We start from the raw sequence: 26,086 nt of genomic DNA on the forward strand, positions 1-26,086 counted from the left end.
CGCGGTGCGGTCAGCATACGAGCGCGACCCGACACGCGCAAGACCACGCACCTGCTGTGGCGCAAGACGGCACCCGCACGCCGCGTAGCTCGCGCACGGACATCCCGCACCGCGCTTGCACCTTGCCGTCACAGAGGATGCGCGCTGGACACGGCGCATCAACACACTCACCCGTTGCTGGAGACGGACGCGGGCGGACTTTGCGTACGGCGCCCCTTGTGCTTCACTTGCTCGCACTCACACGCGCTCCCTCACACACCCCCGGGCGCAATCACCTCATGCAGCAAGGCGCACGACATCCGGACAGCGTATATAACAGCTTTGCCCGCGCCAACCTCAACGTGTGTAAGACCCGGCACGCTCGCACAGATGGCTACACGTAGCGCCAAGACGGCTCTTCCCAGGCGCGCGGAAATATCAATGCAACGCTGGGCCCGAGCGCGGGAATCGTCGCGATGGTACGTGGTACGCGGACGCTAATATTCACACCCGCGCCGCTTCGCCCCCTCCCGGTCATATCGCGCGGCGGGTATCTTGACGGCGGTCCCTCAATGATCGCGCGGCCGCTAAATTGATGGCGTAAGGCCGCGTGCAAATTATCCTGTCCCTGTGCCAACGTCAGTCAGTGGAAGACCCGGGGTGCTCGCGCGGATGGGTCTGGTTCCCGTCAGGCGTGCTCCTCCCAGACACACAGCTATAGCAACGCCGCGCCAGACCCAAATCCGCCATACCCAGTGTGGTTGCGGGACGCGGGCAGCGATGCACACACCCCCCGCCGACTCGTCTTCTCCCGGCTTCACGCGGCGGGTATCGCAGCGGCGACGTCTCAGTGATCGCGCGGACACTTGACTTGACGGAATGCGCCACTGCGAGGATCCTGGAGCCTGGGACCTACCACCTGCAAGTCCCCGCGCTCGCGCGGCAAGGCACTGCTAGCGTCCACATCCAACACGGGTGCCACTCGCCAGATGAGTGGCGGGGGCCTGTCCAGCGCCGCGTGGTATTAGGTGCCCTGCGGGCAAGGGCAGCCGGCTCTTGGCATGGTGATGCTACGGCACTGGCGGTCAGCTGCGGCGGTGCCAGAGACGGGGGCTCAGACACGTACCGTGTGCGGGTACGCAGCGCACGACGCGCGAGCAGCGTCCCCCGTGATCTACGCTCCGGGGATGCGGACAGCCAACTGTAGACCGGCCGCGGCGGCAAGCATAGGCCCTGGTGCGGGCATCGGCTGGGAGCAGAGCCCGGTCAGTACATCTCATGCGGATCGGACGGGCGCGGCAGACGCACCACGCGAGGCAGGACAGTGGGCGTCCACGCGAGAAGGAGGCAGGACAGCGGGCGTCCATGCGAAACATGTGCAAGACTCACCAGATGAGCGGCGGGGATGTGTTCAATGCGGTGTGATGTCTGGTGCACTGCGGGCAAGGATGGCCAGCTCTCGGCAGTGCTTCATGCGTCGACGGTCAGGAGCCCGCGCGCGGCGTACCTAGGAGCGCGGATCCGACGTGCGCGGCTGGTCAATGTGAGACGGCCAGTCAATGCGGGATGGCCGGTCGACGTGACACGACGTGGTGCGGTCAGCACACGAGCACGACCCGACGCACGCAAGATCACGTACCTGCTGTGGCGCAAGACGGCACCCACGGCAACCGCACGCCGCGTAGCTCACGCACAGACTTCCCGCACCGCGCTTGTGCCTTGCCATCACGGAGGATGCGCGCTGGACGCGGCGCATCAACACACTCACCCGTTGCTGGAGACGGATGGACCGCGCGCGGCTTCGTCGTCGTGTTCTGCAGTACGTGCAGCGTGCACGCGCGCGCTGGTCGCCGGCGATTCAGCGTGCGAGCGCGGTCTGACGACGTCTCCGTGCACGTCCTCTGCACTCGCACCCACTGATTATCCCGCCACGGGCGTGCGGCAGTCCTGTTCAAGCAGGAGCCCTCGCGCATGCATCCCAGTCCAAGACACACCCACTGGAGCCGCGCATTGTGTTGCGCGCTCGCCTCGCACCCCGCTCGCATCTCACCATCGCACACACACAGGCCCCCGCTTCTCTCCCGGTCACAAAGTCCGCGCCCGGCTCCCGCGCCACCGGACGCCCATAGTCTCGACCTACACGAGAAAGGCCAAGTATTACATGTCGTAAATACAATTGTATGTTTATATCATTGTTATGTCCCCACTCAACAGCCCCACGGGAAGCGACCCTATAGAACACATCAGCGCGCATGGAATTGGTTGACTGGACGGCCGGTCAGCGGGCAGCATACTGGAGAGGACGCTCATGCGGCATTGTCGCATACCCGTCAGCTTCGCGTCCGGTTGCGAACGCACTGGCCGCGGCAACCAATCAGTAAGAGAAGTCAGCGTGAGCGCAACGATATTGCGTACCGGCTGCGTGTAGAACCTGATGCGCACTCGCAGCGTCGTGTGCGCCTGCGCTGGACGGTCTCGCGCACAAGGCTGGAAGACGGCAACATCGTCAGCACTCCACACGTTCGTGACCAAGACCACACAACGCGATGTACCTGGAGATGCGAATTCCATCTCTGCATGGCTGCCCTGTCCGTGTCCTTCGCAATCAAGGTGGGTCGCGGGTTCTTGGTTCCTGCGACGGGCAGACTCGACGCTGCGAGGATCAGCCGACGCGACGTGAACAGAACAATGGTAGCAAATCAGTGTATGAGCATGGTGAGGTTGCACACCTGCTGAGGCGTGAGCCGGCATTTGCGCGCTGGTCGAGTCTGTGCGTGCCGTCAACCGTCGTGACCACCAACTGACAACTGACAACAACCACCTACATTCACGCAGCACCTGCCGCCATGGCCATACGCTCCTGTCCTTGGACAATCAATCACCTGCGAGCGGCACGACACAGTCAACACCTCCATCTCCCGTGCGCAACGGCCGGCTGGGGCAACTCACCTGCAAAGTCGGAGGCTCAGCGGAAGGCGATTTTGGCAAGCAAGAATCTAGACGAGGTGGGTCCCCTCCTTACGTCTTCTCCTCACGCTCCGTCCTCCGCCTCTGCCGCTGCTGTTGCACCCGCTGCCACCTAGGCTCTGCTGTCGTCAAGTCGCAGACCTGCATACGCGTGCGCTTTTCCCACGCGCCTGTTTCCTCCGCTTCGCCGTGATCACTACAGTCCCAAGGCGGGACACCGTAATACGATCAGCGGACGCGTCTTCTCGCGTACCGGAAGGATGATGCAGAGGCAAAGTTACCAAATACAGCCTAAGGCGTGTGAATGCACTTACAGATTCTGTCATTGTTGCGAAGGGCACCATCACTGTCGACATTCTGAAATTTTGGGCCTGACAACAGTCATGATTCCAGAAAAGGAATCAAATTACGTACGAGAATAGTGTATGGGCACCACATCGGGGATCGTGCCCGCGATGTCTGGCCGAGACTATATAAGCGATGTGCAATCTTATCATGATAATTCCCCCGCTACTTCCCTTTCAATGAAGGTGGGCTTTACGCGTTCAGCCCTGCTGGCCGTGGACAAGGCATCGTGCTCACGCATCAAGGCTACTTGTGGCTGCGCGAAAGATGGTACACTCAGTACTGACCGGGTTCTCCACGGTGAGATGTCGCGCGCACAGGCAGCCGGACCGTTCAAGCCCCAGCCCAGCATGAAGACGATGTCCTGCCCGCGCACGTATCGCGCGCACGGTGGTGTGTGTCTCGTCTGAAGGTAAGCATGTATGCCGTGTGTTGATCAACGTCTCACGTCAACTCACCTGATCCGATCGAAAATTTTATTCAGGCAAAGGCCAAGGACCCCGCACCAGATGCGCGCACCCCGAAGGGCGGGAAGACACTACACGCGGACATGCCCTTCAACGTCGCGCATGGCTTCGCGAGGGCAGGACGAGGTGAGTCTCGTTCTATTCGACAGGTTCCGGCGGTCACTCAGGTTGTTTGAACAGGCATGGTGCAGCACGCAGATCGACGATATCTGCCTTGCACCCAGCTTCCAATCCGACTCGATGACGTTCACAACGGCTGCGGTATGCCGCCCCTCTGCACTGGGTGGCGTGTGTCCCTTCGGATCGCCATACAGGATAGCCCTGGATGTGCGGGCATGGTGTCTGTGAGGCGCACGTCAAAATCAACTCACCTGGAAGGCAACGGCTCGCCACGAGAGCAGCGCGTATGGGCAACACAACGGGTCTCTGCGCATGCTCGCAGTACGCGTCCCGGGTAGCGAGACGATCGTGACGAGACAAGACCTCGGCACAATTTCACGCGGTGCGCCCCTTGCCATCGCGGGCAACATGTCAGCGGGCGGTCACAAACACGTTGATGACGGCGTACCTGGCTGCGCGAAATGGTCTGCTTCCTGTTGGCGGACGGCGCAGAGGCCCGTGGCGGAGAGATGACCGCCCCGTCGTCATGCGGTGAGTGCGCGGCGTCTTGTTCTGCCATCTGCGGCACTGACGGGCGCTGTTTTAGACGGTTACGGCCTCTATTCGTACCGCATCACGCTGCCGCTTGGCCTGGTGTCATGAATCTGCGGCTCCTCGGTCAAATATTCGGGACCCGCGCGGTGTCCGCTCAGCCATCCGGGTCACCAGCGTCCTTCGGGTCCTCGCTGTGCGCGCGCGTGGGTGTTGTGCGGCCAGAGCGGACAGCGCGCAGGGCAGCGCGTCGACCGCATCGCGTTTGGCGAGGTGAGTTGTAATGCCGCAGAGTGCAGCCGATACTGATAGTTGTATTTAGGCTTACCTTGGCCGGTCAGCAAAATGATGTGACCGGGTGCGCTCGCTGGACGCCAGCCGGGAGCGCAGTCGACAGGCGCGCTCGGGACCGCCGGCACGCGTCTGCGCGGTTGCGGACACGGTCAGCATCGCGACGGAGACGGTGTACGCCATCGGGCGCGTGCGTGCGTGCGTGCGCGGGCGACGGGACAAGCGCCATCGGCAGGCGCACAAGACACGGGCCGTTGGAGTGACCGGCGGTGCTGGTCGTTTGCGCAGAAATTGGCCGTGGGACACTGGGCGGCGTGGCTACGGTTTCCGCTGGGTCAGCGGCGGGCTGCGTCAAGGGTGCCATAGTGAGTTCATACTTACTTTTTGGGGGTTGTGCTGACCATTGAGCGGCGGCTTTGAGGCATAGGCGGGGGCAGAGCATCGCGCAACCCATGGTAATGAGCGCGCATGAGCCAGAGTGTCTTGCTGTGCGCGTTGAGCGGGCGCAATCACGCGGAGGCAGCGAGCTGACCGGGCAGGGCGCGCGGGCGCGCGGGATGCTGACCGCGTTTGCAGGCAGGAGCGCGACCGCACACAATGGCAGCGCACGGCGTTCCGCGCCCAGTGCAGCATCTTCGCCCCCGACGCGCAGCGCTGGACGCGGTCATGTCGCGCTGACCGGGGGCGGCGCGTGCGCAATCGCACGGAGACGGTGCGAGGTGGCGATCTGACCGGGCGCAGCGTGCGGACATGGTGGAGAGTGGTCGTGCTGACAGGTTTTGCAGGCGCTCGAGCGAACGCGCACGCGCCGCGCTGTGCGGTCTGCGCCCTTGCCCTGTCGCGCGACACTGGACTCGGTCGTGTTGTGCGGACCGGGGACAGCGCGTGCTTGTGCGCGATGCACCAGCGACTTGGCGCGGAGCGTGGTGACGGGGCTGTAGCGACGATCGCGCGCGCAAGACGGGCTGTGTCAGACGCGGGCTAGGTCAAGGGTGTCTCATCGCAACAGTAAGTTTGGGGCTTACCTTTTGATGTGGTTGTGCTGACCTCTGAGCGGCGATTTTGCAGGCGGCGGCAGCAACAGCAGCAGCAAACAAAGCATCGCGCGGACTTGAAGTACGGTAAGCGGCGCGCGCGGGTCGGCGTGGTTGGCTGGGAGCGGGCGCAAGACATATTGCGCTGTCGAGAGCGCAAGATACAGAAGACGGTCGCGCGGAGACGGTTCGAGGCGGCGAGCTGACCGGGCACAGCGTGCGGGCGTGCGGACATGGTGGAGAGTGGTCGCGCACGGGATGCTGACCGGGTTTGCAGGCGCGAGCGCGAACGCGCACAGCGGCAATGGGCAGCGCTGTGCTCCCGGTCGGCATCTGTTGTGGCGGCCTGCGCTCTCGTTAGGCGGACTGACGCGGATGTTGCAGCGCAGCGCGTTGGTCAGTAACAGCCCGACGTGCGACGACGGTCAGCGCGTGCTCTGCGCAACGCGCCAGCGACTTGGCGCGGAGCGTGCTGACCAGGCTGCAGAGAATAGACGCGGGCGCAAGATGGTGGCGGGACGACGGCGGCGCGGGGAAGGCGACGAGCGGGCGTGGAGAAAGCGACGGGCGGGCGTGGAGAAAGCGTCAGACGGGGGAGCGGGGCCGTTAGCGGACGAGACTGTAAGGCAGGCAGCGAGACTCACCAATATATTTCGTCATGCTCTATGACCCTGCACTGCACTCTGTACCGCGCTCTCACCGCGCTCTATGCCCCTCACCGCGCTGTATTCCCCTTCGCCCTCACCATGCTCTATGCCCCTTCGCCAGCCCTATCTCTTGATTTTCGTCCGGTCAGTTCTCTTCGATTTCGCGCACTCAGCTGTCGCGCACTCACCTGGCTAAGCGCCCATCGACGCATCCGGCGTCAAGGCACGGCGCAACACTCGATCGCGCGGTGCACAAGAAGCACCGAGCGATCGCGCGTCAGACGTCAAAGCGGCTCCACAGGCGTGCGCCGACGAGCGTTGGCTGGATGCGTCGAGAGCAGGACGAGCGTCGAGAGCAGGCCAAGACGGCGCTTCGCACGCGCCAGCCATCGCGGGACGAGTCCCAAGCCGATCGCGATCTGTGCGATCGACCGCGCAACGCTGCATCACAGCCCCAGCCATGGCCGCGCTCTCCCACCGCCTGCTCGTCGACGTCCACACCCACGTCTACCTGCCCCGCTACCTCTCCTTCCTGCGCGCGCGATCCGCCGTGCCCCGCGTCTTCACCCGCACGACCCCCGACGGCGCCTCCGTGGAGCGCCTCCTCATCCTCGATGCAGAGCCCAGCGGTGGACGCCCCATGGGCCCCCAGGTATTCTCGTTCGCCCTGCCGGTGTGATCCCGCGTGACCCGTCTTCCGCGCGCACAGTACTGGGACAGGGCCCTCAAGCTCGACTTTATGAAGAGACACGGAATAGACATATCCGTCGTGAGGTTGCTGCGTCCCGCCTGCGTGCCCTCATCGCGACTGACCCTCGTCGCGCCCCGCAGCTCTGCGAACCCATGGCTCGACTTCCTGTCCGCCCCCGCCGCACATGAGCTCGCCCACCAGCTCAACGACGACCTCGAGACGTACTGCTCGACGTCGCCCGCCCTCGCAGGGGGCCCGCTCAAGCAGCTGTACGGCTTCGGCCTCCTCCCGCTCGTCCCAGAGGTCACCACCGCGTCCCTGCTCGACACCGTGCACCAGATCTCCGCGCTCCCGCATCTCAAGGGCGTCATCATGGGCTCGCGCGGCCTCGGGAACGGCCTCGACGACGACGCGCTCGAGCCCGTGTGGGCCGCGCTCGAGCACGCCGGCCTCGTCGTGTTCCTCCACCCGCACTACGGCGTGGACGGGAAGGAGTGGGGCGGCAAGGACAACGGGCACGTCCTCCCGCTCGCGCTCGGCTTCCCGTTCGAGACCACCATCGTGAGTGCACCGTCCCGCGCCCCGCGCGCCCGCCGTCTCAAAACGCTGTCGTTGTAGGCCGTCACGCGCCTCATCCTCGCCGGCGTCCTCGACCGCCACCCCGGCCTGCGCGTCCTCCTCGCACACTCCGGGGGCGCGCTCCCGCAGCTGTCCGCGCGCCTCGCGTCCTGCATCGCCCACGACCCCGTCGTCGCCGCGCGCCTGCAGCACGACGCGCGCTTCTACCTCGGCAGGCTCTACTTCGACGGCGTCGCGTACGGCGCCGAGGAGCTCGCGTTCGTCGGCGACGTCGTCGGGCGCGCGGACACGTTCGCGGGCAGCAGCGCGAGCGCGGCGGCGTCGCGAGGCGCGGGGCTCGGGCAGCGCAGGCGGGGCAGCCGGCGCATGCTGTTCGGGACGGACCACCCGTTCTTCCCGCCGCTCGGCGAGACGGAGAGATGGAAGAGCGTGGTGGAGAACTTGGAGGCGATTGAGGGCGTGCACGGCTGGGACGAGGCGGACAAGGACGGCGTAAGAGGGGGGAATGCACTGGCGCTGTTCGGACTGTCCAAGTGAATCCCCGCCGGACGTCGCTAGATTTATACATGCTATGGAAGCGTATATCTGAGGAATAAACAGAAAGTCTACATAGAGCATACACGCAGCGGTCTACTTCTTCACCCTCTCTGTTCATCTTCTCAGTTTGGTTTCTGGATCTTGAGGCTGAAGTCGATGTGCTGCACCGACTGGTGCACGCTGCTTGTGCTCAGGATATCAATTTCTGGAGAAGCGAATGGGTTTCCCGTCGCTGATAGCAGAAGACAGCGGATGCGACACACCGTTGATAGCTCGCTCCTGCAAGTTCGCCTCCGTGATGTTCCCGCTGCTCTCGAAGAGGAACTTGCGCTGGCCGCTCCACTTCGCCTTGAGCGTGCGCGCGACGCCGACGAGCTCTGCGCCCTCGATATTGTCCAGCATGATGATGTCCGCGCCCGCGGCGATCGCCTCGTCAGCCTCGGCCTCAGAGCCGACCTCCACCTCAAGGAGGAGGCTGAAGCCGCCGACCTTGCGCGCCGCTTGGACAGCCGCCGTGATGGAGCCTGCGGACAGCGAGGAAGAGGAAGAGAGAAGAGTCAGCCAAACCGGAGCCGAAACATCGGGTTGTGGGCTTGTGGGTTTGCGTTTATCTTGATGCAGGGAACACACACGCACCCGACGACCAGATGTGGTTGTCCTTCAGCATGATCATGCTCGACAGGTCGTGGCGGTGCGGGTCGATCCCGCCCACGAGCATGCCGTACTTCTCCACCAGCCGGAACCCGGGCGTCGTCTTGCGCGTCCCCGCGATGACGCCCTCGTAGCCGTACCCCCGCGCCTGGTCCAGGATGCGCTTCGATCTGCCGGGCAAGGTCAACGGTCAACGCCCTCAGTTCTGCACGCTGCACGCCGCCAGGCGGGGTAAGGGGAGGAGGGAAATGGGGGAAGGGGAAGGAGGGGAAGGGGGCGGGAGCGCACGCACTTGGTCGCGATCCCGCTGCAGCGCGCGAGCATGTTCAGCGCGACGCGCTCGCCGAGCAGGATGTGCCGCGCCTTCCCGCGCACCGTCGCGACGTGCCGCACGGGCTCGAACGTCACGCCCTCTTCCAGGTGCCACTCCACCCTGCCGGCGCGAATGCGATCGTCAGCGCGCACACAAGCGAGATGCGGATCGGCGCAGGCGAGGGGCGGCACTCACTCGCATCCGAGCTGCGCGAAGACCTCCGTGAAGAAGGGCGCGCCGGCGAGGACGGCGGTCTGCTTGCCCTTGCCGAGGAGGAACGCCTCGCGCGGCTCCTCGCCGACGACGTACCCGCCGTAGTCGAAGGACGGGGTGTCTTCCTGCAGCCAGGCCGTCACCTGCGGTTTCCAACTCGGCGGTAGAAGATGCTCGTAAGAGTGAGAAGCGGACGACGCTGTAGCCATTGTAGTGGGTGGAAATCCGGACTCGCAGTCGTGTTCAGAGTGCGTAGTAGAGTCAGATACTTGTGCATTGGTAATCTACGGGTGCATCCGAGGATGCGTTCCTGCGCTGTGCGAACAAATTGCAATGCAGGGAAAAAATAGCTGTATGCGTTGCACCTACAATACCACGAGTGTACATACAGGCTGCTGTAACGCACTACGGAGAATGTCCAATAGTATACCAATAGATGCACCATCTAGTAGCATGTACTCGATGGTAGCAACATTTTACATCAACACAAACCCAACAGTTCTAAAACCGAAGACAGACCAAGTAGACATGCACTAGGGTTCAAACTAAGAGAAAATGTTCTGCACGTCCCCACGAGAGAAAAGTCGCGCCATCACAAAAATACCGTGTCAGAGTCCGACGAGGAGGCCTGGCCTTTAGAAGAGGGTGACACCAAGGAACCCGAGGAGAACGACAAGGCCCGCCTGCATGCCCATACCGGCAGTCGCAGCGTTCGTGCCAGTCGGGCTGGTGGAGGTGTCAGACGAGGTCGGGTTCAGAGAGCCGCTGGAAGAGGTGTCAGTGCCAGAGGAGGCGGGAGACCTGAGGTGCAACGGGGTCGATCAAAACCTAGCCCCTCGGGCGAGTATGCAACCACTCACGTAACAGAGGATCCCGTCGAGGTAGCGGAAACTGACCCAGAGGAGCTGGCAGCTGAGCTGCTGCCAGTCGAGCTGCTGGAAAAGGTACTCGAAGCCGAAGAGGCCTGCGCGATCGTAAAGAAGCCCGACTGGGCGAGGAGAGCGCTGAGATCGTTAGAATCCTGGACGAGGTTCACGCGGTAGTTCGAGCCGGCAACCCAACCGCCGCTCGGGGGGTTCACAGTGACAGACCCATCGGTTCCGACGACAAAGGCGTCGAGAATTTGTGTGTACTGAGGGGTCACTTGCTGTCGATCACAGGGAACAAATACCATGAGAACGCGGTATAGCCATACACTGCAAGGGCGCGTACTCACCTGGTTGTTCAACACGATGGTGAAGTTGGCGCGGTCGGTATCGACCTTGGTCCAGGTGACGACGTTGGGACCGCTGGTGGTCCAGCCGCTGCTGTTGGACGGCGAGGTGACCATATAGGAGAACGCGGAGGTCGCGAGGGCGAGCAGGACGGTGACAGAGGCGAGCATCGTGGGTAGCGTGTCTGACAGGGGCGTTGTGGGGGGTTCTTGTGAGGGGGGCGAGGTTATAAGAAAAAAGGATAGAGTAGGAGAAGGTAGGGAACGTGTTCTCTGTTCGGAAGAGGGACAGAACGCAAAGGAAGACGAACGCCGCTGACTTCCTTAAAGCCAAGTTGGAGCGGCCACCCGGCGCCGGGGCGGCCTTGGCTGCCCGCATTCGCACACTTTTTCTGACACTTGATCCGGCGTGCCCTCGGCGTGCCTCTCGCGGCGTGCAATGTCGAGCTGGGCGGTAAATGATATGAGGTGAGGGATGTGAGACCTGAAAGCTGCAGCACTTCGTTACACGATGCACAGGCGCCAGCATGAGGTATACTAGCAATGCTCAGCTTCTCCCCAAGACCTGGATAATCGACCCTCACCGGGATGGCACAGCCGAATAAGTCGAGTCCCCCGGCCGTTCTACGCCGGCTCGCTGTCGAGTGCCCCAGATGTCTTCCTACTCGTTCGCATGTTCGCATGCAGGACACCAACGATGAAACCGTTGCTGTATTTGGCTATGCCATCATGATGTCGCCGGGCTCGTCCAGTCCTCAGCCGCAGAAGTATGCCGTGTGCCCAACGTATGGCCGGGCGGGACGAGGCCTCCGCTCGGGAATTGCTGACGCGCAGCCTCCCACGTTCTGAGCTATAGTTCACAAGCGTTAAGATACGAGTTCGTTACAAGAATGCACATACATGCCTCATGGTGTGAATCATGACTGTACTTCCCGCAGCGCAGCTTCAGCATCCATCCACAAATCTCTCTGCCCCCAGACTCCAGTAATGGCAGTGATGACTATCCAACATGATGTCTCATCCATGGTGATGGATTCAGGCGATGCATCGTCGAGTTGGCGCTTGCGCTTCTGGATCAACGAGAGGCAAGCTCGGACAAGGTCACGCAAATGTGCGGTGTCTTCCGCGTATACAAAGTCTTCAACGCGCGAAAGCAGCACGAATATCCACCGCGCATGGCTCGCAGTGATCAGGTGCGTAGCACTGTTATCGTCCTCAAGATACAGCCTGATCCAGTGCGTAAAATACATCAGCAGATGTAGTGCGTAGCGCTGATAAAAGCCGTGAGACCGGTTGCAAAAGCGCACGGACGAACGATGATGTGACGTACGTGATCAATATGTTGCATTAGTGATGGCGTTGGCTCCGGCGGTACGCCGACTGCAGGAGTCGCCGCCTCTGTTGGTCGCTCGCCTCCAAAATCTGGTCGCGATTCTCGAACAGGAGTCCCAGAAGGGGTAGGAAGGGACGCAGCGGGATCACCTGTGCTTGCAGGTTCAGCGTTTTCGCTATGCACAAGCCAGGTCTCATGTGGAACTGTCGAGAATGCAGTCCTATGATCATTGTAGACGAGAGGCGTAGTGTTTTGATACCCTGAATATCCCCGCATGCCTCCACCATACGAGTGATACGAGTTGTTCCTCGCTCTGTCGTTTCTATTTGGTTGCTTGGGGGGATTCCACTCAGAAGATGGCCGCCCCGCCAGGAAGAGCCACCAACGGTCGCGGTCTCTCATGTCAGGAATTACCTTCGTCGTGGAGCTGGATGTAGAAGTATCGACATGTATAGATGGTTGTATCGAATTCTACACTCGAGTTCATGAGCATGGTGTGAACTCGACAGCGTGCTGTGTACGCACCTTGCGGAAGTTCCTGAAGCGCCTAAGAAATAATTCCCGCCATTCTTCAGAAGGTAATCCAGGGTGAGGCGTGCTCATCTGGTCGCTGGCTGCAGCTGCAGCAGACACTTCGACCTTCACCTCATAGGGATTCGCAACTCGCGTGACATGAGGCAGCGTGCGAGCATCACGTCTACGTGTACATGATCAGGCATCACTGTAAGAAAGGGCTAGCACAGGACTCACCGAACAGTGAAAAGGTACTGCAACCCATCCATCGGTACGCCATCGAAGTCCTCTGGTAGATTGGCAACGGGCAGTACCTGTTTGCCCGCACTTGGCTCGTCGTCGTCTGAAGAATCGCCATCTGTGCGCTTTCGCTTAGGAGCCATCCAATGCTGGCAATACCGTCGGGTCTTGGTCGAGAAGTCGTGCTGAATCCGTCCGCCTGCTGCAAAGTGAAAGAGGAGGGACGCTGCTGGAATGTCTCGCACGACATGCCACAGGGATCTTCCGAGCGGCGATCGAGATCGTGCCGCGATTGTGGGCGCTCTACTCTTGATCTCTGACTTTGTACAGAACTGGTGATCGTCCCGAGGCCAGAGGAGTTTGGTTACCCATGGCGACCCCTGCAGACGAAGATGACATCGACGTCGAGACCCTCCAGGCTCAGGTCGACATGTCCATGGCATTCACACAGAATCTCGTCTCGTCATGGATGACCCCATCGAAAGGGAAGCTGCCCTCGTCTAGCTCGCATCTTAATGATGAGAAAGAGCTTGAGGAGTATATGCGTAGACCACCAAGGTATGTTCCTCCATAGAGTATCCTTGTTGTTATGAGATCCCTAGCAGGCTGCCGCAGGCTTGGTGTGGGTGCAGCCGTCCCGGAGTCCACGAGTATGTTCGGACGCGACGCCGCTCGGCTCAAGAACAAGCTTACCGGGAACAACGCCAAGAAGCGCGGGAGGGACGAAGACAGGGACGTCGTTGTTATTCCCTCAGATGATGAGGACGAGAGCAGGGCTAGCGTCGGTAAGAAAAAGGCCAGGGTGGACGTGTTCGCGAAGGAGGGGAAGGGGAAGAAGGCCAAAAAGGACGCGTTCTCAGGCCCTTCCACGTCCAAGGCTCAAGTGACGTCCCCGAAGGCTTCACACTCAAATCAGAACGTCGAAGTGGCTGCTCGTCCTCACACTCCAGACCCTGCAGATGGCGAGAGGTCCCCGAGTCCCGCATCGCGAGATCAGGCTTCTCCCAAAAAGAAGAAAAAGAAACATCGCGTAATTGACTTGACGGAGTCTCCTGCGCCCTCGCCTCGCAAAACGCCAGCGGAGCAGGTCGCGGATGGACCATCCAAAATGTCGCTCTCCGGTGAGAGCTACGGTGCCATTACTTGTCTTGATACTGCGCTGACCGAATTCATAGCTAATAGACATGAAGGTGATGTGGATGCAAATCGCTCATCCTCAAAACCAGATCAAGCAAAATTATTCAAACCATTTGGCGGTCCACCTATACCCCTCCTGAATCTCAGTGGTCCCCCCGCAAACACTGCAGAGGACGCGTCGCCTGCATCTCCCAAGAAGAAACGACGACGCAAAAAGAAGAAAAAGAAGCCAGTTGCGGAAGTCGCAGTCGATGACGACAGCGGGTCTGATGAATGAACGTGGTAGCCTACCATTTGCGATGTACGCTCATATCTATATATGACGCAAACGCCCATCTTGATGCAATGAAAGCCTCGTCTTGCTGATCCTTGAGGGTACGTACGTCATTGATATCGCTCGTAAGGCATTCCAATTTCGGACTCATCGTGGTGATGTTTCTACAAACAGACCGCTCAGCGGCCCACGGCCCACCAGTGGCATAGATTATGCTAATGAGTATGAGTACAGACGACGATCCGGCATCTACAATACATAATGAATACGATAGAGTCCGTGTATGTCATGGTCATGACGGACATTGCATTTCATTCCTTGGAGCAGCAGCCTACCGCTTGCTGCTCCCGTGATGCCTCTGCCGCTCGCTATGACGCCTGCCCTGAGACGTATGCCGTCCGATTTGGGCTGCCTGCACATCGTCAGGCCGACGTGACTTCCCCGAAGTTCCGCTGCTAGTGCCGCGGCGGTGGGTGCTGGGACGGGAAGAAGAGCGGCTGCTGCTGCCCTTGCGATGGTGGGACGAGTGGTGTCGCCGGACGACAAGCTGCTTCTGCGTCTGGGCCCGCTTTGCAGGCCAGAAGGAGAGCAGGTAAAGGAACCCGCTCGCGCCCTTGGCACCCCCTTTGAACTGAGCAGCCTTCTGCTTCTTGTACGCCCGGATGGCGCGGGCCTCCCGCATCTCGCGGATGCCCCGACTTCTGACCCGCTCATTGTCGGTCAGAGTACCACGGAGCTTGGTAACCCATCCGTGGATGATGGATGCCTTGCGGTAGCGACGATGACTGCCGCTTGCTTCAGGCTGAGCGCCGCGATTATCAGCAAGCGATGGGAGGCGAGGGTGAAGCATAACGCACGGCGTCCCACTCGATTTCGATCATGGCTGATAGTGACGAGGAATGCTGACGGTGCATAAGCCGTGCTGGATCACTTATAGCGGGCGTAAGGCGGGGCTGAGGGCAGGTTAGAGCATGTTTCGCCGAGGGACTGCGAGGTTACCACGCTCATAAGGGATTCTTCAGCGCTACCACCTCATGTCGTTGTTCCCATTGTCGAGATCCGCGTTATTGTCACGTGCATAGACGCGTGTTGAACTCGCTGCAGAAATTCGAGTGTCCCCCGCGCAATCGCGTCCTGGCGGATTGCAGGACTGTCAACAGCATTGTTTGACGTATAAGACCCAATCTACCTGGGATCGGAACACCAGGTAATAGACATGCCCGGTTATTGAGCGCCATCTGAGGTTGATGCTATGATTGGCTTATACCACATGGTGGTATAAGGTGAGGTCTGATCCGACGGCGGATCCAAGGCCACAGTCATAACCACAGATGCAGACACAGAACGACACACTGATAATTCCGCCCCGGCTTCATGAGCGGGCTGGCGTTTCTGGGCTGGGATGTGTCGCTGCTCGACTGTGCGACTGGCCATGATATTGAGACACGTAGACTGGGCATCCACTTCCCACAGATGTCCGTCAGTACGGTCGCAATGCGACAGCCTAATTGCCACATGCAGTCTGTCTTCTTCATTTGTGTCGTAAGCCCGAGCGCTGTGGAACCGGGTCAGATTTATGGACCCTCGCGAGCGCGCAAGAAAGACAGCAATCAGCGAGCTGAGATCGTAAGAGTAGTGCCCAGTATTTCCAGGTCCCTTGGCGTATATGATTGAGCTCGAAGCGACACGAAAGGTTCAGCGTAGGTATGGCTGTATGACGATGTCTTGTGCGAGAGGTTGTTGACGTCGTCGGTGATTGCCGCCCATAATGTCGTTGGCCTGACGGGCCGGCCCGAGTCTTTCGGAGAAAGTTGTTTGGTCCCTCGACTCAGACCTAATGCTTGCATCCGCATCTCGCGAGTGATTACCCCTCAGACTAGGAACACATGGTCGATCCCCCTTGACCTCGAACCTCGTCTCAGTATTTAGTCCAGTAATTCTGGCGGCTTTAGGGGCTTTTCAGCAAGTCTCGACTGAATTTGAATTTGTCTAGAGCTGGCTCGGTCCATCCACACCTCGGCATATGCGTTCTCGACCAGCAACGAAGTCGATCCGTTGTGAGGACCTCGCGCAACGACCCTGTATCGTCCGGACAGATTGACGCTTCAGTCGTCGTGCATGACCCATAAAATCATGATGGAGGTTGCCCGCCCTCCAATTCGTCTTGGGTATACAGTGCTCGCCCTCGTGCTGTCTCCCCCCTTTCCCCCGCATAACATTTTCCGACCCGAACGCTATGTCTCAACGCCCTGCTGTAGAGCTCGACATTCGAGCGGCAGACAAGTGTCCGTTCTCACCGTATAGCGCACAATCGCCCAACGATATCCCCGATGATCTGTCGGATAGCTCGCGTTCGCCCACAACGACAGACTCTTCCATGACGCCGTTGCGTTCCATTTCCACCGAGGGAACCTGTCCGATATTCACTCAGGAAGTGGACCCCGTGTTGCTTAAGCACTCCCTGGAAGACCGCGTCGCGTACCTCACCGACTTCCTCAATTTCTCTTCTCATGACCAGGACGTAATCACGCGCATCGCCACTGCGGTAAACGGCATCATACCAAGTCTGGTCGACAGTATGTATGCGAAGCTCTTTGAGTTTGATATCACGAAGAAAGTCTTCATGACGCGAAATCAGGTATGTTCAGCGACGCCGTCGACGAGAAGCTGTTAGGCTTATCTATGAATGCTAGGGGTTTGATGGACCACTACCGGAGAGGCTGGAAGACTTAACACTGGATAGTGCACAAATCGTATTCCGGAAGGTGTGTAGCGCACGTTGAACACCGGACACTGCTTATACCGATGGCTTCTAGGTCTTCATGAAAGCATGGGCCCGTCGAGTCCTCACAGCCGATTACTCAAGTGGTAAAACGTGGGCCTATATGGATAAAGTTGGCGTCATGCACACCGGTGTTTCCCCTTTCAAGCACCAACGTACCATGGGCATCGCACCACTCAACGTCCCATGTGTGTTCTACGTCTCGATATGTGCTGTAATCGATTTCAACTGATGCCCCACAGATCGGGATTGTGCCTTGACACTCGGCCTTGTTCAGAACATTCTCCAGACAGCGATTCTGCAGCTGCCTGCCGAGACAGCAGACTTGCAGACGAAAATAGATGCTGTCTCAGCGATAAACAAGGTCCGTACTTAACGGTCTCGAAGCTTAGCGTGGCCCGGCGATTTTGATGACCGTTGCGGTACAGGTTATCTGGATTCAGAATGATCTGTTCTCCAGACACTATATCGATGAATGAAGGACCATGTCAATGTGAACGGTGCACGGCGTACTGTATTTCCTACTTTCGTACCTGATCAATATCATCTCCTAACACCGCCGAGTGGCACTTACCTGCGTATTGCCTACCACTGTTTTTTCTTGCTGAAGGCACGGGAGAGGGATTGCCTCCCTGATCGTCGGAGTGATGGGCGCGTTGCCATACACGAACATGACTGGCTCGGAATCTCGGAGCGCCCAAACTCGTTCCGCGCTTGCACTCTCAACATAGCCACCATTAATTGTGGTCTGACGTTGTGTTCGCTCATTCTCAGCCCGCGATACACGTTGTCAGAACGTGTGTACCTGATGATCGGGGTCACTGAGAAGTCGAAGCCCTGTCGATCCCATCGCTCCCAAACTATTTGGGTAACCCGATTGTGCGCTTATCTCACAGTGTTTCTGTGAGTACCATCTTGTGTCGTTGTGGTCTTGACGGTGAAGACACCTCCAGACAACTTTATCGGCGGCATCTTCTTGGGTGGTAAGACAGCGTTTCCTATTGTCCGACGCCCGCAAGCCCATCTACCCGTGTGGTACAATGACTGCTTGAAACCACATTAGCGACGTTGGTGGCACCTCCGCGACCCCTGATTGTGCACGGTGTCACTAGCTGTAGCCGCGGCAAATGTAGCGTCTTCAAGCTGACAGATTATGCAGGCCTGTCCGTCGTGCCCTCGGTAATCATCATAGCCCATGGAGGCCCGACAGACGAAAGCCACCGGTCGTTGCCCATGGCAACGAAGAGGAACACGCTTTTGTGCTCGGACGTTATTGGGAAAGATCCGTGAAAGTGTCTCGGCAGACATCTAGGTGCGTCGTGAACAAGCGCCTGCGATGCTCGCACATACTGCACAGCCTTAGAAGAAGCAACACCTCCGAGGAGAAGCACGAGTGACGCGCGGTCACGTGCGCTTCAATTAGCCTGCTTGTCCTCCATTCTGGCTGTGAACGCTCACTGCCATGGAACTCTGCCTCTGCCACGAGCATGTTTCCACTGACTCCGGACCAACGTCGACGGCGAACGCAGACGCTGGGCGTTCGGAGAGGCCGCCTAAGGAGGAGGCACCTACAAAACCCGAAGCAAGAATGGTGGTCAGGACATTGCGAACCAGGACGCGACCTCACACAGAATGAGTTCTACGTGGCGAAACATCAACACTATCAACGGCCTTGAAGGAAGACTTTTCCTTGGGACGTAAGTAGCGGCGGCACTACCCGCGGCTAATTTTTCTATATAGAAGCTCACTGGTTTATTTATCCCCGCAGTGTCGAGGCGGCAAGATCCCCCCGTTCCTTATCAGACCGGCGTATCACCCACATACTTTCCCTTGGTACCGAGCCCATCCCCGCAGATGACCCGACCTCCGGCTACAGGCACCTGCGCATTGCCGTCGAGGATGTCGATCACGCCGATCTCCTCATACACCTTCCCCGAGCATGCCAGTTCATCCACGAAGCGCTGAGCAACAATGGCATTGTGCTCGTGCATTGCGTTCTTGGGCTGTCTCGTAGCGCTATGGTTGTGGCCGCTTACTGTGAGGCTTTCAATATTCTGTGAAGCCGTCTTAACTGACGCCTATGCCTCCAGTGATGTATTCTAGGAGAATTAGGCCTGCGGATGCCATCGAAGAGATTAGAAAGAGTGAGTCTTCAGCTAGATTATTTACGCCATTATGCTCACATTCGTCAAGCTCGAGAGCAAATTTGGATTAATCCGGGTTTCCATGTAAGCCCTCAAATTAGTCGATCGGTAACGGTGTCACTGATAACGCCACACACCTTTGTAGCAGCAGCTCGTTCTCTTCGAGCTCTGTCAATACCGGCCGTCCCCCAGCGATGGGATTTACATCAACTGGCGACGACAGATCGAGCGTTCTCTTCAAAGCAAGCACTGATAGAAAACCGTACACATCTTGTGCAGCAGTGCTTGCTTTCTTGCTAGATTCTAAGAATGGTCATCGGATACTGTTATCCCAATGTTGTCAGATATGTGTACCATAATCTTTTTAGAGTTTCTTGTCCGGTGGCTGCTCAGTGTTCCTCATATTGATGTACAAGCGTCTTCTCATGTATTGACATTGCTTTCTTGGAGCGTCCTTGCTGCTTATTTCAAATCTGTTACAATCAAGGGCGTCTGTGTGGCGCGGTACACGTGATCAGGTACGATTTCGTCACAGATCTCACGATCGCGACGCGCCTCGCGTAGGCGCCTCAAATGAAACTGCAGGATGCCTCCTGTCAGCCTCAACGCCCCCCTTCTCCACCCTCCTTCTCTCTTGACCCCTACAGTACTTTATATATTCGTATACGCCAAGTTCTTAGTTCAGTGATGGGTGTCAACACGCTCTCCGCTGCGGCATACATCGCGCCAGGTATGTGCTGACGTCCTACAGAGGCTCGCTTAGCTAACGTTCAATGGACCAGTTGCGCTTGAGACGCTCCTCAAGCATTGGAGAAACAAAGGACATAAGCTAGGAGTCGGAGACCACACAGAAGAGTCAACGGATAATATATTCTTTGACGAGTATGTGTTCTATCCGTGCAGTGTGTACCGCCTGTGAATTCTTCTTTCTAGGGCTTTCCATATTGTTCAGGCGTTCATTGAGATGGGCACTCACAATACCACGGAGTCACTTCAAGCTTTGTGAGTTGTCATGTCATGTATCTCTCCAAGTCCTTGACGCTCACGCTATCGTGCAGCACCAATACCCATGTCCCTGCGCCACCTTGGGCGGCTGTCGCGCCCGTGCAGATACCCTTGTCGTCGTGCAATAAAGCCGCTGACGTGTTGGTTGACTGGTTCGGTCCAGACGATCTGAAGTGCGTTGTCGGTGGCGAGCGCTGGTGGCAGATCAGAGGAATGGATGGTATTGACTGCGAGTGGGTCACCGAGAAGAAATTTCTTGACCGAATCATGTCTATCAATGGGGAGAAGCTCACAGACACCGAAAGAGAAATACTCCAGATGGAACACCTGGAAACTGTCATGGTACGCCCTGAACCTTCTTCGCTGTCATAACTGATCCGCAGCTGATCCGACTGTTGGAAGCTTTACGTTCATGGAGGTACTTTCTTGTCTTCTTCATTTGGCTTTTCCTGAAAGCATTCTCGCAGGCGCGTATTTCTGGGGCTCCATCAGTATGTTAACCTTATCTCTTGCGTAAGAACTTGCATGTTCTGACTGGGCATAGACACCCACAGGTATCAGATAATTCGATATGGTACGTTGCTTGATTCTGGCCATTGCGTCGTCTGACGCGGTTTCAGCACGCAAAATGAAGGGGCGCGCGTTTGCCGTGAACTATAGGTAGTCCTCTCATAGCACAACCGCTGTCAGCTTCATTGTTCTGACGACAACGTACATCACAGAAAGGCGCCGCAATATCCATGGCCCTGTGCACTGCAAGATGTCTTAGCTGCATGTATGGTCTCTGCCATTTGATCCACTGAACAGAGCACTTATGCCCTCAAGGCAGATTTCTACTTGACAGCACCTCCCCCAGGCGCTGTACACCAACCTGTCCATCCATCAAAGATTGTCTTCGCTGGGGACTCAGCAGGCGGAGGCTTATGCCTCACAGTCCTCACGATCTTGAGAGACATGGGCATTCCTCAGCCCGCTGGCGCAGTTCTCATTAGCCCCTGGGTAGACATGACACATAGCTTTCCGAGTGTTATGCAGAACATGGCTACGGTGAGCCCTTCTACAATCTTCATCGACCGTGTAACTTAGTTTGTGTTGGCTGTTCGGCGCAACATAGGATATAATCCCTCCGCATGGCTTTATTTACAAGCCATCGCCTACATGGCCCATTGATCCCCATCTGGGAGAAGGGCGCGCGCGAGTAATACCAACACAGACCAACCCTCCACCGCACCCAGGACATGCGGACACACTGCAGCCTAGCGAAGGCAGGCTGGTTGATCAGGTGGGGGAACGGTTGGATAAGAGTGCTGAACGAGGCGAAGACGTTCACACTGGAGACCTGTCCGAAGGCTCCCACGTCGAAAGCCAAGCAGAGATGTTCAAAAACTCTGAAAAGGAAACACCAGATCAGCCTGAATACAATCGCGGGCGCAGGATGTCACTACACTCGAAAGAGCAGCAGCAGCCTGATGAACCGGATGGGCCTGTCTCCGCAGCTTCAAGCGGTCACGGACAGGCGAAGTCAGCCGGCGTGATAGCACGTCCTGAACATGGCGATGAATCTTCTCAGGGCACGTCCAGCTCAGATGCTGGTTCTAGCACCAATGGACAAGACGTCAAGCAGGACCCTAACTATGATGCCGCCATCGACTTCTGGGAGCCGAAGCCGCCGAAGGTGTTCATGGATGATCCAAACGCCAAGCCACTCGAACTTCGTTCCCAAATCCAGCTGTACGCAACTAACGAGTGCGTTCTGCGATCTGAGTGTTTTGAAGTTTGGTGCTCATCGTATTATCGTATGTACAGGCAGCTCACGCATCCGCTGGTCTCGCCGATTCTGCAAGGCTCGCTTGGAAACCTTTGCCCCTTGTACATCCTGGCTGGCAACGGAGAGGTTCTCAGAGACGAGATCATTTACATGGCTCACAAAGCAGCACACCCGAAAGAGTACCCGGCACGAGAAGGTATACTCAGGGCAGGGCGACGGCAGAGGGAGAACGCAGAAAAATTCCAAGAGCCGACGAGGGTAAGTTTTATCCATCGTTCTTGTTGAAACCCATGTTCACGATCACGAGGGCAGGTCCATCTCCAGGTTTACGACGGTATTTACTTCTCTCCATTCTAAAAACAGCCCGTGTTTGACGATACCTGAATTGCAAGGCATGTGCCACGTGCTGACCGTTTTCACCTTCACCGACAGTGTAAGTCGTGAATCACCATTGTCATATATCACCGACTGATGTGTCTCAACTAGGCAAAATATGCGTATAGGTCGATCGCGCAGTTTGTAAGACATGTCACGACACAGAGTGCAGACCATCTGGAGCGCAACCCTTTCCCTGAGTTGCATGTCCCTCCTGATGAACCTGTGTCGGACTCCGAGGAAGACGATGAGAGTCACTCGACATCGCAGCGTGTGACAAAGAATGACGAGAAAGCCGTTGAGGACAAGATGCCCATTGCTACATCCTCCTCCGGCACCGACCGCTACCGCCAAAATCAGGAGAAGGCAAAAGAGGAAGTCAATACGGGAGAGGCAGAACAAATGCCGCCTAGTAGCGAAAGGAACTCTGGTTCCGGCGAGGTAGGCATCTCGAGTAATCAGTCTGGGAACTAAATGACGAGTTTTGAAAAAGGACCTTCCACGCGTCATCATGCTCAGGGAACGTGTCGATATCTTCGGCAAGGTTAGACCTATGGAAGCCACGCAAGAGATCGAAGCGTTGCATTTGGAGCCTTCGAGTGTTGGTCTAATCAAAGAGGCCCCTGTGAGGCGATGGCTTACTGGTCAGGAGCAGTGGGACAAGAAGTATAAACGTGCTGCCGACAAAGTCATTACCAAGCGACGTCAGTGTGAACGCAAAGCAGAAAGACTGCTACGCAATGCCATGGAGCAAGGGAACATCCACATGAGTGACGATCGACCACAGCCACAGCACAGGTCCTCTGAGGCCTCAATCGCTTCTCGCCCGTCTGGTGAGATTGTGGCAGACAGACGTTGGGGTAAGCTACATTCTTCTCATTTGAATGGCCAAAATTGAGCGGACTCTGGCCTCTTAGGTCCTCTGGATCTTGGTGACGAGAAACCCGCGCCGAGTGCCATTGCTGGACGAAGGGACACTGTAATCGTTTCCTCTTTGCGTTGCAACATACGGTTCTCATACCTTTTCGTCCTAGCCCGAGGCTGTTGCGTTGCTCAAGAAGAGCATATATCACACTGCACCTGCAACACATCGGATGGTTCCGAAGCTCAAGACCTCTGACGCTATCCGAGCCGCATTCGATCCTGAAGACCATCCCACCAAGGCACCCCAACAATCGGTCTCTGAACAACAGATACACCCACACGGCATACCAATACATGGTCTCCGAATCTGGCAATCACTCTTAACGTGAGTTCATTGTCCATCTAAGGATGGTCAACAATACATACAGTGCTTTATTCTAGTTACTTCATGCGTAAGAGCTCCAAGAAGGCGACAAGGAAGGCCGCACACGGGAAGAAGCGTGCAGAGTCTGCCATCAATGCGACTGGCAACAAGCTTCGCTCTGGCGAAGAAGAGTCGGAGATCTCGCAGTAGGCTACAGCCACTAGGACTCCCTAACGGTACCACTCAGGGTGTCATCGCATCGTATTATGGACGCGGTATTTGTCGATTTCGGACAACAGAATCATCAGCATGGATAGGACTGTACACACGTATTCTGTACAATGCTCGAGTTTACAACACCATATGAAACGCGCTCATACGGTGGCTTTAGAGTGCAATTTTACTATGCCCAACAGTGCCGCGGACTGCAGGTTGGTGATGCATAACGTTTGTTAATGCCGTAAGCGCACGGACCAGTCTAGAAGTGTAATCGTGAGAATTACTTAGTCAGCGGTGTTGCCTTTCTTAACCCTTTGCCCCTCACACGTTGCGCGTGTCTCCGTCGACCTCTCCCATTACCACCAAACACTCCGTGTAAGTTCTTTTAAGACGCGTCGTTCTGCATAGGAACTCAGCAAACCGCTTATAGCTCTCTCAATACCTCAAAATGCGTGAAGTCATCTCCGTTCACGTCGGTCAGGCTGGTGTCCAGATCGGTAACGCCTGCTGTGAGTTGTCAAACCATTCAGTCAGATCATGCGCACTTTCTTCCATGAAAAACGCCGAACGACGCGTCATTTGATATTTGCTATGGTTTTGAAGCACCGCAACATGTCCTGGTGTACTGATTGCAATCTACAGGGGAACTCTACACCGTTGAGCATGGTTTGAGCGTATGTTGCCTATTGTGAAGATGCGGATCACGCGTATTGATCTTTTCTGATTAGCCCGATGGTCGCCTCATGGATGACTCGCCGTCGCACCACGACGATGGCTTCAGCACTTTCTTCTCGGAGACATCTTCGGGCAAGCATGTGCCTCGCTCGCTCTATGTCGACCTGGAGCCAAACGTCATTGATGAGGTTCGGAGTGGCACGTACAGGAGTCTCTTCCACCCCGAGACTCTTGTTACTGGTAAGGAGGATGCGGCCAGCAACTGTGAGTTTCGAACTCTAAGTTTAGGCTAGATAACACGCGTTGATCACATTTCATCCGTAGACGCCCGTGGCCACTACACGATCGGGAAGGAGCAGATTGACCTTGTGATGGACAAGATTCGTCGCCTTGCGGACAACTGCAATGGCCTGCAGGGCTTCTTTGTCTTCCACTCCTTCGGCGGTGGAACTGGCTCTGGTTTCGGTGCCCTTGTCCTCGAGCGCCTCTCGACAGACTATGGCAAGAAGTCGAAGCTGGAATTCAGCGTGTACCCCGCTCCTACGATGGCTAACTCCGTCGTTGAGCCGTACAACTCGGTCCTGACGACCCACACTACCCTTGAGCACTCGGACTGCTCGTTCATGGTTGGTTCTATACATTCATGGTGCTCGCATATTCCTAATGTGGTGAGTAACAGGTTGACAACGAAGCGATTTACGACATTTGCAAGAAGAGATTGAACATCGGCTCGCCTGGCTTTGTGAACCTGAACAGGCTGATTGCCCAGGTTGTGTCGTCGATTACGGCATCGCTTCGTTTCGACGGCTCCCTCAACGTCGACCTGAACGAGTTCCAGACGAACCTGGTTCCGTACGTGATACTTTTCCCGCACTAAGCTATTGCTCATTATGCTATGATCATAGCTTCCCTCGTATTCATTTCCCGCTGGCCTCGTTCGCCCCCATCATCTCTGCTGAGAAGGCTCACCATGAGCAGAACTCTGTTGCTGACATGACCTTCTCTTGCTTCGAGGCTGGCAATCAGATGGTCAAGTGTGACCCCCGGGAGGGCAAATACAGTATGTGCCAATTTTAAATGATTCACATCAAGAAGCTAACTCAATTATTAGTGGCGTGTGCTTTGCTCTACCGTGGTGACGTCGTCCCCAAGGACACCAACGCTGCCGTGAGCATGATCAAGACGAAGCGTACCATCCAGTTTGTGGATTGGTGCCCTACCGGTTTCAAGCTCGGCATCTGCAATGAGCCTCCTGCGCACATTCCTGGTGGTGACTTGGCGAAGGTCACTCGCAGCTTGTGCATGTTGTCGAACACAACGGCGATCTCGACCGCGTGGAGTCGCCTTGACCACAAGTTCGATCTTCTGTACTCCAAGCGGGCGTTCGTCCACTGGTACGTTGGTGAGGGCATGGAGGAGGGTGAGTTCTCGGAGGCGCGCGAGGATCTTGCTGCGCTCGAGAAGGATTACGAGGAAGTTGGCATCGACTCTGCTGACGCCGAGGAAGTTGGCGAGTACTAAATACACCGGGGTATTCTTCTGTTTCTCGTTCACGGTTCTGTAGTCGAGTTGTTTCCATTCCTCTATCGCTATGATGATCACGTACGATATCCCAGCTCGTCCTTCTCGATAGGGGCTTTCGCATTATACCATCCATACAGTATAACTAATTCTCCCGAGTTGGCAATTCAGCCTGTCGTGGATGGAATCACAGAAGGTTTCTCTTTTGCGGCTCCGAATTGTTTGTCATCATCCGTCTTCTTCCTGTGAGTCTAGTCATACACGGGGGAATTTAAAGTGGTCGTGGGCGTCTCG

The 26,086-nt window shown here is 57.3% G+C and overlaps 12 protein-coding genes across 12 annotated transcripts; 7 read left to right on the forward strand and 5 right to left on the reverse strand.

Annotated features, from left to right (window-relative positions):
* Nucleotides 1-1,003: 1,003 nt before the first annotated feature.
* POSPLADRAFT_1074908 (hypothetical protein) lies at nt 1,004-3,206 on the reverse strand (the record flags this gene model as incomplete). Its single annotated transcript, XM_024482759.1, has 10 exons — nt 2,929-3,206; nt 2,805-2,861; nt 2,532-2,747; nt 2,395-2,466; nt 2,307-2,336; nt 1,619-1,720; nt 1,487-1,513; nt 1,288-1,415; nt 1,106-1,212; nt 1,004-1,049 (listed from the first exon to the last, which is right to left on the reverse strand). The coding sequence occupies exons 3-10, from the start codon at nt 2,728-2,730 to the stop codon at nt 1,004-1,006; spliced, it is 711 nt and encodes a 236-aa protein (XP_024336885.1). The 5' UTR covers nt 2,731-2,747; nt 2,805-2,861; nt 2,929-3,206.
* Nucleotides 3,207-3,596: 390 nt separating this feature from the next.
* Nucleotides 3,597-5,940, forward strand: POSPLADRAFT_1148175 (hypothetical protein; the record flags this gene model as incomplete). The annotated part of the gene is made up of 9 exons (XM_024486147.1): nt 3,597-3,686; nt 3,776-3,884; nt 4,201-4,260; nt 4,651-4,682; nt 4,732-4,745; nt 4,788-4,894; nt 4,989-5,065; nt 5,686-5,708; nt 5,769-5,940. The coding sequence occupies 9 exons, from the start codon at nt 3,597-3,599 to the stop codon at nt 5,938-5,940; spliced, it is 684 nt and encodes a 227-aa protein (XP_024336886.1).
* A 901-nt stretch (nt 5,941-6,841) lies between these two features.
* POSPLADRAFT_1147380 (hypothetical protein) lies at nt 6,842-8,188 on the forward strand (the record flags this gene model as incomplete). Its single annotated transcript, XM_024486057.1, has 3 exons — nt 6,842-7,033; nt 7,091-7,633; nt 7,691-8,188. The coding sequence occupies 3 exons, from the start codon at nt 6,842-6,844 to the stop codon at nt 8,186-8,188; spliced, it is 1,233 nt and encodes a 410-aa protein (XP_024336887.1).
* A 122-nt stretch (nt 8,189-8,310) lies between these two features.
* POSPLADRAFT_1147642 (hypothetical protein) lies at nt 8,311-9,574 on the reverse strand (the record flags this gene model as incomplete). Its single annotated transcript, XM_024486088.1, has 5 exons — nt 8,311-8,393; nt 8,452-8,712; nt 8,825-9,009; nt 9,132-9,272; nt 9,348-9,574. The coding sequence occupies 5 exons, from the start codon at nt 9,572-9,574 to the stop codon at nt 8,311-8,313; spliced, it is 897 nt and encodes a 298-aa protein (XP_024336888.1).
* Nucleotides 9,575-10,221: 647 nt separating this feature from the next.
* POSPLADRAFT_1147423 (hypothetical protein) lies at nt 10,222-10,749 on the reverse strand (the record flags this gene model as incomplete). The annotated part of the gene is made up of 2 exons (XM_024486062.1): nt 10,222-10,512; nt 10,582-10,749. 2 exons carry the CDS (start codon nt 10,747-10,749, stop codon nt 10,222-10,224), a joined length of 459 nt encoding a protein of 152 aa, XP_024336889.1.
* Nucleotides 10,750-11,431: 682 nt separating this feature from the next.
* On the reverse strand, nt 11,432-12,858 carry POSPLADRAFT_1171031 (hypothetical protein). Its single transcript, XM_024488115.1, has 4 exons — nt 12,662-12,858; nt 12,437-12,608; nt 11,909-12,382; nt 11,432-11,849 (listed from the first exon to the last, which is right to left on the reverse strand). The coding sequence occupies exons 1-4, from the start codon at nt 12,805-12,807 to the stop codon at nt 11,496-11,498; spliced, it is 1,146 nt and encodes a 381-aa protein (XP_024336890.1). The 5' UTR covers nt 12,808-12,858; the 3' UTR covers nt 11,432-11,495.
* A 176-nt stretch (nt 12,859-13,034) lies between these two features.
* On the forward strand, nt 13,035-14,078 carry POSPLADRAFT_1148705 (hypothetical protein; the record flags this gene model as incomplete). The annotated part of the gene is made up of 4 exons (XM_024486214.1): nt 13,035-13,222; nt 13,280-13,406; nt 13,461-13,785; nt 13,840-14,078. 4 exons carry the CDS (start codon nt 13,035-13,037, stop codon nt 14,076-14,078), a joined length of 879 nt encoding a protein of 292 aa, XP_024336891.1.
* A 328-nt stretch (nt 14,079-14,406) lies between these two features.
* POSPLADRAFT_1058276 (hypothetical protein) lies at nt 14,407-14,956 on the reverse strand (the record flags this gene model as incomplete). Its single annotated transcript, XM_024481015.1, has 2 exons — nt 14,407-14,877; nt 14,933-14,956. 2 exons carry the CDS (start codon nt 14,954-14,956, stop codon nt 14,407-14,409), a joined length of 495 nt encoding a protein of 164 aa, XP_024336892.1.
* Nucleotides 14,957-16,452: 1,496 nt separating this feature from the next.
* Nucleotides 16,453-17,336, forward strand: POSPLADRAFT_1148467 (hypothetical protein; the record flags this gene model as incomplete). Its single annotated transcript, XM_024486181.1, has 5 exons — nt 16,453-16,713; nt 16,769-16,840; nt 16,892-17,045; nt 17,100-17,221; nt 17,286-17,336. The coding sequence occupies 5 exons, from the start codon at nt 16,453-16,455 to the stop codon at nt 17,334-17,336; spliced, it is 660 nt and encodes a 219-aa protein (XP_024336893.1).
* Nucleotides 17,337-18,489: 1,153 nt separating this feature from the next.
* Nucleotides 18,490-19,254, forward strand: POSPLADRAFT_1148554 (hypothetical protein; the record flags this gene model as incomplete). Its single annotated transcript, XM_024486196.1, has 5 exons — nt 18,490-18,554; nt 18,626-18,894; nt 18,948-19,001; nt 19,051-19,085; nt 19,147-19,254. The coding sequence occupies 5 exons, from the start codon at nt 18,490-18,492 to the stop codon at nt 19,252-19,254; spliced, it is 531 nt and encodes a 176-aa protein (XP_024336894.1).
* Nucleotides 19,255-19,688: 434 nt separating this feature from the next.
* POSPLADRAFT_1047574 (hypothetical protein) lies at nt 19,689-23,402 on the forward strand (the record flags this gene model as incomplete). The annotated part of the gene is made up of 16 exons (XM_024479324.1): nt 19,689-19,735; nt 19,935-20,003; nt 20,060-20,348; nt 20,409-20,424; nt 20,474-20,497; nt 20,551-20,584; nt 20,816-21,053; nt 21,121-21,537; nt 21,628-21,752; nt 21,813-22,032; nt 22,087-22,108; nt 22,167-22,207; nt 22,261-22,527; nt 22,643-23,009; nt 23,067-23,128; nt 23,184-23,402. The coding sequence occupies 16 exons, from the start codon at nt 19,689-19,691 to the stop codon at nt 23,400-23,402; spliced, it is 2,457 nt and encodes an 818-aa protein (XP_024336895.1).
* Nucleotides 23,403-23,946: 544 nt separating this feature from the next.
* POSPLADRAFT_1074915 (hypothetical protein) lies at nt 23,947-26,084 on the forward strand. Its single transcript, XM_024482760.1, has 8 exons — nt 23,947-23,971; nt 24,027-24,105; nt 24,239-24,270; nt 24,325-24,535; nt 24,596-24,897; nt 24,951-25,123; nt 25,177-25,331; nt 25,383-26,084. Exons 2-8 carry the CDS (start codon nt 24,045-24,047, stop codon nt 25,790-25,792), a joined length of 1,344 nt encoding a protein of 447 aa, XP_024336896.1. The 5' UTR covers nt 23,947-23,971; nt 24,027-24,044; the 3' UTR covers nt 25,793-26,084.
* The last annotated feature ends 2 nt before the right edge of the window (nt 26,085-26,086 follow it).

Source organism: Postia placenta, assembly GCF_002117355.1.
Source record: "Postia placenta MAD-698-R-SB12 unplaced genomic scaffold POSPLAscaffold_10, whole genome shotgun sequence".
NCBI classification, from domain to species: Eukaryota; Fungi; Basidiomycota; class Agaricomycetes; order Polyporales; family Adustoporiaceae; genus Rhodonia; species Rhodonia placenta.